This window comes from Pectinophora gossypiella, chromosome 25 (genome assembly GCF_024362695.1).
Source record: "Pectinophora gossypiella chromosome 25, ilPecGoss1.1, whole genome shotgun sequence".
In the NCBI taxonomy this organism is placed as follows: Eukaryota; Metazoa; Arthropoda; class Insecta; order Lepidoptera; family Gelechiidae; genus Pectinophora; species Pectinophora gossypiella.
This window is the reverse complement of record NC_065428.1, coordinates 6,470,982-6,481,932: the sequence shown is the minus strand read 5'-3', so window position 1 is coordinate 6,481,932 and position 10,951 is coordinate 6,470,982. Positions and strand designations below refer to the sequence as shown.

Here is a 10,951-nt window from a genome sequence, read left to right as displayed (position 1 = left end):
GGCAATAATTGACCTTTTTTTAATATCTGGCTCTGGATACTCGTTTTTTAAGATTTTATATTTTCTTGAACGCATTTTAAAATCAGTGCCGCCAACATACATATGTTCTTCTTTTAACTTCTTTTACAAAAAATAAATGGCGGATCACAATTTTCTAACAAAAGCGAGCCGATATAACTGTGTGTAAATCGCTGAAATTCAACAATAAAACATGGAGATTACTCGTACTACACTAGGAATTGCAGTTGGTATAGCTGGGACTTTGTTCTTAGGATACTGCGTGTACTTTGACCAACAACGTCGCAAGGATCCTCTTTTCAAAAAGAAGTTGAGAGAACGTGAGTACTAACTACCCTTTGATTATTGAATAAAAACTAGAGTAAAGCAAGTCATAGAAAGGTTAAAATTACATAACAAGGTAATAAAAATGCACAATTAGCGTAATTATTACCCTTACACAGTAATGCAATTGCTCAAATAACCTAAAAAAATTTCGTCATTTCTATGCAGATGCACTCAATAATGACTAATTGTTATCGCTTTCACTAGGTGGCTAAAGAAATGGTCACAACGGTATTGCACACATACATTGAACATTATGCAACCGTGACATTGGGGTGTTTGCCAGACATGCTTTCTTGTTATGAGCATATTGCACCTTTAATGTACCGCTTATATACTGTCGTTTGAGAGGCAAGCTTCGTTTCAGCACTGCACATTGCATCTTTATGTGCTGTTGTCACACTCGTTTCCTTACAACAATGGTCAACTTACCTATCATACATGTATCAATGTATTTAAAAGCACACTTTTGTGAGGTTTTATCCAATCCAAAAAACAAATGAATGATTCTTGTTATAATAATGAGTGAGAAAATTATGGTGAAAATATGTTGAAATTCATAATTTCAATTTGAACACTGCTTAGAACTACCTATACACAGTTGTTTTCTTGGAAGTCACTACTAGTGGTGGGATATTTAGGTGCTTATGTACCTAAGACTGGTTGACAAATAAAGAAAATGAAATATTAAAAAATCCCAAGAAACAGGGAGAGGCCAATAGCTTAAAGTAATAATGTCATTAAACAAAATCTATAAAATTGTAAACCATTGTAACATGTTATGTATTATTTTTTTTATTATCAAAATGAATTATTTTAAGTAGCTGTGTCCATGATTTCATAGCTTCTTAGTGGGATTTTAAGCTCTCGAATGTCCATTCACTTTAATGTGAAGAAAAAAGTAGTAACTACACATTAAGCTTGAGATGTAACAATACCTATATACCTATTTATTTTTATTTACTAAAGTTATATTTGTAGAGAAGTACACAAAATAATAAATAAAAATAAAAAAAAAAACCAGAAAATACCTTAACTAAACATTGTAGCAGAGATCCCTGCTTAATCAATTTTATTTATTTAATACAATTACAAATTAAATATTAATATAATTATAAATTAACAATTCAATACCTTATGTATCTAATCTTCAAACAATAAAATATAATATAATTTATATTAGTGTTCATTTGTATTTATGTTTCTATTTACTTTACATTAGGTATATTACATTGTAGGTGATTAAGTTTCTAATTTGTCGACTTTGCAGGCAGACAGAATGCACAGAAGAGTGCAAATCGTTCACGTACATATGGCGGTCCTTTGCCTGACATGAGTGACCATGAAGCCTTGCAGAGGTTCTTCCTACAGCAGGTAATTTAGTCTAGTTGGTCTAAATAAAGCTTTTATCTATCAAATTAGAAACTCAAACAAAAGCTAAAGGACCCTAGCTTGTGTAGATTCTGCCACAAGGAAGCTGAAACTAACCTAACCTAACCTCACTTGAGGGATGATTGAGACCATGATTCTGAGTTGATATCAAGTGGAATTTTCCATTTAAAGTATAAAACTGAAAATAAGTAAATAAAATTTGACTTGATATCAACTCAGAATCATGGTCTGAATCATCCCCCTCAGTATGTTTTACGTACGTCGTCACTAACACCCTATCTACTTGGCTACTTGTTTGTTCTTGTACAGAGGGTGATGATTCAGCTTAATATTCTGAGTTTTGACAGAAAATTCCACTTGATATTAAGTCAGAATCATGGTCTGAATCAGCCCCCTCAGTACTCAGTATTAATGTTACTAATACAAAAAAAAAAATCTGTATATTAGGGGAGTAAGCGTTTTGTCATCTTTGGAGGATACCTAATGACTCGCAAAAGCACTCAAACATCGCACCTCTAAATACTGTCTATATATAGACAGGGTAGGGCAGGGCAGGGTAAGATATGAGATAGGAACAAAAATGGCTGTAAAATTGACCTTCAACAAAATACTTGATAATTATGTAGAATAACCTTGGCCTTGGAGCCTTTGGTCTTCAGGACCCCGATACCGACCCCGCCGGCGTGGTCGACGATTTCCCTCATTCAGCGCTTATCGCTATCGACCCACTAGGGTCGATTAATTTGTAGTGTGTATGGGTGTAGTGCTAAGATCGTGTACGGGTTTCTAGGAGCTCTTCAATCATACACCTTTTATGCAGCACAATAGCTATAATCTTCCAAGTTCACCACAACAATCAGAAGGTACAGAAATAGCAATGACGAATCTTCAATCGACGCGAGTTGGATAACGTTATACAAAACAACATGCAATAGCGGGGTTAGAATGCAAGACGTAAGTTAGCCGCGAGAGGTGCGAGGCAAAGCGACGTGCGTTCAGCGCAGAGCGTATCGGGCGACTGGCGCGGACGCCGGTGGTCGAATGCTACTCCCGCGCGCCCCAGGAACGAAGGCAGGGACGTACTCCGCACAGGGCCGGCTCGCGTGAGGTCTCATGCAGTGTGGGGCCGTGGGTCAAGTGTTGTGTAAACTGGTGATGAGTTCAGCACACCACATCACCCCCCTGGGAGTATCAAGGACCTGAGGAAAAATAATTTGGAAATTTAACAGTGCGTCCGGACCGTGTGGTAACCGGGCGCGGTGGTGAAGAAGTTGGATCTATTCCTTGCTCTTTAGTTTCTTTCTGTACTTCTTCGTTTATCATGTAAGCAGGCTTGGCTCTGTCTATGGTGACAGTTACAGGTCCTCTGGACGAGTCAACTGTAATTGTCTTGTCTGTTCGCTTAATTACTCGAAATGGTCCTGTGTAGGGTGGTTCCAACGCACCCCGTAAGGCATCTTTACGAAGAAAAATATAGTCTGAGTTCTGAAGGTCCTTGTGGATAAAAACGGACTTTGTGCAGTGTCTCGCTGCTGGGACTGGCTTGAGTTTCATAATATGGCTTCTGAGCTCAGTAATGAAATCGGCGGTTGTCAGAGCTTTAGTAGTAATAGAGTGGAAAAACTCACCAGGGATCCTCAAAGGCTCACCATAGACGAGTTCTGCCGAGGAGCTCTGTAGGTCGGCTTTCCAAGCAGTGCGTAGGCCAAGTAGCACAATGGGAAGAACGTCGGTCCATCTCTTGTCTCCGTGTGCCATCAGCGCCGCCTTCAAGGTTCTATGTAGCCTCTCGACCATGCCATTAGCAGCTGGGTGGTAGGCTGTGGTGTGTCGCAGCTCGATGCCACACAGCTTAGCGAGCTCTCGAAAAAGGCTGGACTCAAACTGGCGGCCCTGATCCGTAGTAACCACCTGGGGGCAGCCAAATCTGGATATCCATGTTTCATAAAATGCACGTGCAACAGATTCTGCCGTGATGTTATAAAGAGGAACGACTTCAGGCCATCTTGTGAATCTGTCAATCGCTGTCAAGCAATATTTATAATCGGCTGAAGAAGGAAGAGGACCGACAAGGTCTATATGAACATGAAGAAACCTGGATCCAGTTAATGTGTAGTTTCCCAGCGGTGCAGTAGTATGACGATGGACTTTTGATTTCTGGCAAGAATCGCAGCATCTGACCCACTCACGAACATCTTTACGTATAGAGGGCCAAACAAACCTGTCCGTCATCTGTCTGATGGTGGAAGTTGCTCCTGCATGGCTGAGGCCGTGCACACTGTCGAAGAAGCGTCTCCGAAGTTCCTTGCTAACAAAAGGTCGTGGCTTTCCTGTTGAAACATCGCAATAAAGAAATATGTCAGTACCTGGAACTGGGACCTTCTGCAGTTTGAGTGAACATCCTGTAGTAACGAGGCTCTTAAGTTCCATGTCGCGTTTCTGCTGTTGCGCCAGGAGTTCATAGTCCGGTGGAGTAGATATGACCTCAATCCTGGTAAGTGCGTCGGCAGTCACGTTCTTGAAACCTGAGATATGCCGAACATCAGTCGTGAATTGGGAAATAAGATCCAAGTAGTTGAACTGACGCGGGGAACAAGTGCGATCTTTCTTTTGAAATGCATACGTTAGGGGCTTGTGGTCGGTATACAACGTGAAATGACGACCTTCGATCATGTGTCTAAAGTGCTTTACGCTCTCATAGATAGCTAGAAGCTCCCTATCGTATGCACTGTACTGTGTCTGAGCCTTATTCACTTTTTTCGAAAAGAAAGCTAGCGGCTGCCAGTTACCAGCGATTTGCTGCTGCAAAACAGCTCCTACAGCAGTGTTGGATGCATCCGTAACTAGGGCCAAAGGTGCGTCGTATACTGGATGAGCTAGTAGTGTAATCCTAGATAGGCTAGCTTTGCATGTGTCGAACGCATGTAGTTGCTCAGGCGACCAGGTCAGGACTGTAGAACCCTTGACAGCTGGGCCTGCTAGCATTTGGTGTAGTGGCGCTTGTTCTTCTGCAGCATTCGGGATAAAACGCCTGTAAAAGTTAAGCATCCCCAAAAAGCGACGTAAACCTTTTGCAGTCTTCGGTGGTGGAAACTCCTTGATGACCTGGACCTTGGTATCCATCGGACGAGTGCCTTCTGCAGAAATTGTGTAGCCCAAAAAGGTAAGTTCACCTGCTCCAAAACAACACTTGGTCTCGTTGATGAGAAGTCCATACTGGCTGAGCCTCTTGAACAGCAGCTCCAGGTGTTCCAGGTGAGTAGCTTTATCCTTCGAAAAAACTAGAATGTCGTCGATGTACGAGTAACAAAAATCCAGGCCACGCAGTACCTCATCTAGAAAGCGTTGAAAGGATTGAGCAGCGTTCCGCAGTCCGAAGGACATGTGAGGAAACTCGAAGAGTCCGAAAGGTGTTGTTATGGCGGTCTTGGGAATATCTGGTTCGTAAACTGGGATCTGATTATACGCCTTTACTAAGTCCAACTTTGAAAATATGGTACTACCTGCGAGTCTGTGGGCGTAGTCTTCTATATGCTTGATAGGGTAACGATCAGGTATGGTCCGTGTATTGAGGGCACGGTAATCCCCGCAGGGTCGCCAGCTGTTTTCACCTTTAGGAGCCAGATGCAATGCCGAAGACCAGGGTGAATCTGAGCGCCGTGCAGTCCCTTCACGCAGCATGTCCTCGAACTGTTGCTTGGCTACTGCTAAACGGTCTGGTGCCAAACGCCGTGGACGGCAGAAAACAGGAGGGCCTGGCGTTGTCCGAATATAATGCACGGTGTTGTGTTTAATCTCACGGTGAACGCCAGATGGCTTGGTTAACTCCGGGTACTCTGCTAGTAATCGGTGGTACTCACTGTTTCCTGAAATGGCCTTCACACTTGGTTGGGCGCAAGTTGTGGGGGTAGCTGGTGAATGTAATGACGTCACGCTGTCCAGTAGTCGGCCGTTTCTGCAATCAACCAACAAACCGTAAAACGACATAAAATCAGCGCCGATGATCGGTCTGTCCACGTTAGCCACCAGAAAGTTCCAGGTAAAGTCGCGCCTGAGTCCAAAGTCCAAATGTAACGTCATCGTGCCAAATGTGTGGATGGGACTTCCATTTGCAGCGCTGAGAGTGTAGTCAGTGTGAGATCTGCGTTCACGTTGGAAATGACGTGGCAATACGCAGACGTCAGAGCCCGTATCAACTAAAAATTGTACCTTACTTTTCCTGTCTATCACAAATAGGCGGCTTGTAGTGGGTTGACAGTCACTCGCCGCGTCTATTGACTGTCCCGGTGGTTTCCCGAGGTAAAGTTACATGGTTGGATACACTTGCGGGCCTTCGGTCCAAACTTATCGTGGTACCAGCATATGCCTGGAGTCCTGCTCTCACTCCAACCGCGGCTGCGTGAACGCGACCTGTTGTGGTTGCGCTGTGGTGTTGCACTACGGCCACGATTAATATTCAGCTGAGCGATCTGTTGGCAAATTTCGGATTGAATACGTGACGTTATACTGGATTCAAATTTTTTAAACATAGTTTCAAACGTAGCTGCGGAAGTGCTCGCGACCTGGAACGACGGTGCAGGCGTCACCTCACATATTTTATCTGCCAACTCTGCCACATCATCTAGGTCATCAGTTGATGGGCGTGATGCAATTATTGTCTGCAAGTGGGTAGGCAAACGGTTCAACCACAAGCTACGGAGTAGTTGGTCACTCACGCCTTCGCCTGCCAAACTACGCAAATGGCGCAAGAATTGCGACGGCTTTCTATCTCCCAGTTCCTCGTGCACCAGCAATTGACGTAGTCGTTGCTCCCGCGAAACCGACAACCGTTTGATAAGCTCCTGTTTAAGCTTTTCGTACTTATTTTCTCGCGGCGGATTAATAATTAAATCGCGTACCTCTCTAGCTATTTTGTTCTCAAGTTGCTGAACAACTGTTGAAAATTTGGTAGCATCGGATTTTATGCCGCTACTCTCGAACTGGTATTCGATGGTCGCAAACCAAAGATCGGGATCGTCTGCCCAAAATGGCGCCAACCGCACTGCCACGCGGTTAACATTTTCTCCGCCGCTGGCGTCCTTAAAATCCTCCGTCATCGCTTGTTCTTAGGCTTCGGCGGTCACCAATGTAGTGTGTATGGGTGTAGTGCTAAGATCGTGTACGGGTTTCTAGGAGCTCTTCAATCATACACCTTTTATGCAGCACAATAGCTATAATCTTCCAAGTTCACCACAACAATCAGAAGGTACAGAAATAGCAATGACGAATCTTCAATCGACGCGAGTTGGATAACGTTATACAAAACAACATGCAATAGCGGGGTTAGAATGCAAGACGTAAGTTAGCCGCGAGAGGTGCGAGGCAAAGCGACGTGCGTTCAGCGCAGAGCGTATCGGGCGACTGGCGCGGACGCCGGTGGTCGAATGCTACTCCCGCGCGCCCCAGGAACGAAGGCAGGGACGTACTCCGCACAGGGCCGGCTCGCGTGAGGTCTCATGCAGTGTGGGGCCGTGGGTCAAGTGTTGTGTAAACTGGTGATGAGTTCAGCACACCACAAATTCTTTCAAATATTTTTCCTCTCAGACGACGCCCTGAGCCGAGGTTCGCGCCCAACTGGGCACCCTCAGGCCTGTTGTCTTAAATGTTGTACCGGGTGAGAGCCTTCAGCGCTCCCCATTTGTCCGGCCAAGTAGTTAATGCCATCTGCGGCAAATCTACAATAAGTCACGTCAAAAAAAAAAAAAAAAAGGAGCCTTTGGCGGCTCAATAGTAACCTTGACACCAGTCAATCATTGATCTCATAACCCACAAAAGATGTAGAATAAAATGATGTTGATTTTTGTAAATGTTTGTGTTCAGATCCAGCTGGGTGAGGAGTTGCTGGCAGCCGGCGACCTGGAGGCGGGCGTTGAGCACCTTGGGCAGGCCGTCGCCGTCTGCGGACAGACACAGCAGCTGCTCGGGGTATGAACATCATCACATCTCTTAGCTAATTGAGCCTTATTAGGCGTCACGTGGAAGCAGTGTAAGCACAGGCATACTACCGCTCCAAAACTTATTCATACATTCATAGATAACGCCACGCAATCACGCCAGCAATCCCTAATGGGGTGGGCAGAGTCACGGGTAATTAAAGACAAATTTCAGCCACTGTTGATATGAAGTCCTAAGATTGATATGATGATGGATGATGATCTTTATTTAGCCTTCAAAAATTCGTAAATCGAATTGCCCCACGTGGGGCGCCAGATGAAGTGGACGGAGGCGACGCTAATCGTTACGGTATGAACGGCGTCTGAGTGGTGCGGGGCATTTACTGGCACAGTATCTATACAGAAAGCTTGGTGAGGTGTAGGTACTTAGTTCATCTTGTGATGGATGTATCTTTTCGACTATCTTTTTGTTTCTTTTCTTTTTGTCAATAGGCTCATTTCCAACTAGTCAAAACACTTACTTATCACTAAACATCAAAACACGAAATTTCTATGGAATTCGTATGAAAAAGCACACTGTGACGTTATGGAAAAACGCAATGAAACGGCGAACTTATTGCTTTTTCTTTATTAAAATAAATAAGTTAAATAAAAATAGGTTTTTCTCGTTAGATTTAGAGAGTCCAATTGGGATATAGTCGTAAGGTTATGTTATGTTAGTATATTATATTCTATTGTATTTTAACAGGTCCTCCAACAAACGATGCCGGCGCCAATCTTCCACATGCTGCTGAAGAAGCTTCCAGAAGTGACAGAGCGGCTCCGAGCCAACATGAAGGCGAGCGGAAACCAGGCCCTGCAGGAGGAGGACGTGGAATAGACCTTACTGGTGCCTGTTATGTGTTGAGAGCTTTTTGTACTGGACTTAACGAGTAAATACCGAATTATTTTACCTTTGACGCTATAGCGTGTTAGGACAGCTGTCAGAATAGTAAATTTTCTTTGTCTATCTCTTTCGCACTCGCCTGTCCTCCCATCATTCTATCCTTGTCATAGAGGGCGATACGGCTCACCAACTATCACGTTGGTCTAACAGAAAGCTCATACTAATCTATTTGTGATGTCATCGTAACATTATGGTGTCCTACTTTTGGGAAATTCCTGCATTAGTGGACTTCCCACCGAGTATTCTCTTCGAAGAATCTATCTTACACAAAACTGGTTATTTACGTTAAAGTCTTTTCTTTGGAACTTTGACATTGGCAGAATCATCGTTTATAAACGATGCAGCCATAAACAACAAGAAGTAACAGAATGCTCAAGTAAAGCGTGGGTACTCAGTTCGTCTTGCGATGGATGTACAGTCATGAGCAATATAATGTACCCACTTTAAGACTCTGTCGCACTAACATATTTGACATTAAGTGAGACTTACAGTTCAATTTGTCAAAAAAGTTAATGTGACATGGTACCGAAGTGTATACATATTAATGCTCGTGACTGTACTAGTAGCTTAATTGGGAACATACATAGTCGTGAGCTTATGCCATACTCGCCATGCAAGACCTTAATAGCTATCTCCCTGTCGGGTCTTCGGTTGTCCATAGACTTCTCATCCCCTTGCCTCGGTGACTTCCGGTATGACGACTATCCTATAGTCTCGAATTACTTCGGAAGATGTCCAAACTATCTCATATATTCTCTCATTTGAATAGAAGAAACGACGACCTAGACGTTCATGGGCATATAATACTTAGCACTTCAAAGACACATACCATGAGCTGCCTTTTAATTCCTAACGGTATGATGAAAGTGTTATAAAATAGAGAACATATTCAAACTGTAAATAATATGATTGTGAATGAGAGATCCTATAGATTATCGGTGTAATACAGACAATAATAGAAAATGGTTTGACAGTAATTGTTGTACATAATTTTATTTAGGAAATTGTAATAGAGAAACTGTCTAAATCTTGCCTGTATGTCGCGTGCGTTTGTTATAATCAAGTTCATGTAAGGTAGAAGCTCTTAACTTTTAACAGGTATCCAAGTATTTGTAGAGCAGTGTAATGGAGAATCAATTGTTAAAAAATGGCGGAACCACCGTTTTCGAATAGCAAAATAGAGATTTATTTCGATAGTGAATATTAGAATTGTTTCGACATTATTACCTTTGAGAAATTCTCATGACGAACCATCCCTTGCATATATTATGTCGCATTGTATTTTTTGTAACTATTTATCTTCTAATTGTTTGTGTGAATGCTTCAAGTCTCGTGTCATGTTGAATCCCCTGGACTCAAGACTTGAGTATATGTTGTTGAACGTTATCGACAGATTGCCTTTATGCCCCGACTTTGACGAAAACCAAAAGGAGGGTGATGTTTTTAAAATGTCGATAAGTTTATAAAATTAAAATCTGAATGAATCTGTATGCCTGTTTTGTATCGATAAACTTGACTTAACGCGATAAATGCGTGAATCTATCGACACTAAGCATCTTCATCTAACATTTTTGTTCACATTTACATAATTGTATAGAAGTAGGAGAGCTAATCAGAGACTTAATACTTTGCTTTTCCTATAGTATAATTAAAACTAAATTTAAGAACAATAGTGTTGTAATTTAATTTTACTCTCCTGTTTATAATTTATTTATAATAATCAAGCTCAATGGATAAGTTTTGGGATTATTGTATAAATTGTACCAAATGCAGATCGGCTGTGATACCCTCCAGTCCGCCATTTTGCTAATATCACGAGAACGCAAGTTGGTAATGTAGGTATTTGTTAGTTATTATAGGTTTTGTTTTGTGTTCACAACTGGTTAAGGATGCTTGCGAGTTTTGATTGAGATTTTATTGTGAAATAAAAGTATTGTACAAATTTTGGCTTTTGATTTTAACGTAATAAGTTTATAGGCATTAAAATTGAGCAGATTTTTGTTGGCAGTCCAAGATAAGGGACACTATGCGCAAAAAATGGGGGTACGTGCGTATTTAACGTATGCTTTGTAATGTAGACTCCAGACGTGTCAAAACCACAAAATAACGCAAAAAAAAAGTGAGGGTAGGTACATTGACAACATTTATAAATTACTGTTTTACGCAGGCTATGACGTCAAAAAAAGAAAATAATGAATTGATAGTAGTTACACTGACATTTTAAAATTATTACTTACCCTTGGATTATTTTACTTTTTTGACGTCATAGCCTGCTGCGTTTTGTGGATTTGACAGGCCTGGGATCTATATTAGAAATCATACGTTAAATTCGTACGTA

At 42.1% G+C, this 10,951-nt stretch overlaps 1 protein-coding gene across 1 annotated transcript; it reads left to right on the top strand.

Annotated features, from left to right (window-relative positions):
• The first annotated feature begins 107 nt into the window (after positions 1 to 107).
• LOC126378205 (mitochondrial import receptor subunit TOM20 homolog) lies at positions 108 to 10,555 on the top strand. Its single transcript, XM_050026426.1, has 4 exons — positions 108 to 338; positions 1,613 to 1,716; positions 7,594 to 7,698; positions 8,416 to 10,555. The coding sequence occupies exons 1-4, from the start codon at positions 212 to 214 to the stop codon at positions 8,545 to 8,547; spliced, it is 468 nt and encodes a 155-aa protein (XP_049882383.1). The 5' UTR covers positions 108 to 211; the 3' UTR covers positions 8,548 to 10,555.
• The last annotated feature ends 396 nt before the right edge of the window (positions 10,556 to 10,951 follow it).

Bases quoted from the DNA above. Each gene is read 5' to 3' on its own strand.
- LOC126378205 (XM_050026426.1), top strand. From the start codon at position 212: ATGGAGATTACTCGTACTACACTAGGAATTGCAGTTGGTATAGCTGGG. The intron at 1,717-7,593 runs GTAATTTAGTCT...GTTTGTGTTCAG, and splicing joins AGAGGTTCTTCCTACAGCAG to ATCCAGCTGGGTGAGGAGTT. The intron at 7,699-8,415 runs GTATGAACATCA...GTATTTTAACAG, and splicing joins AGACACAGCAGCTGCTCGGG to GTCCTCCAACAAACGATGCC.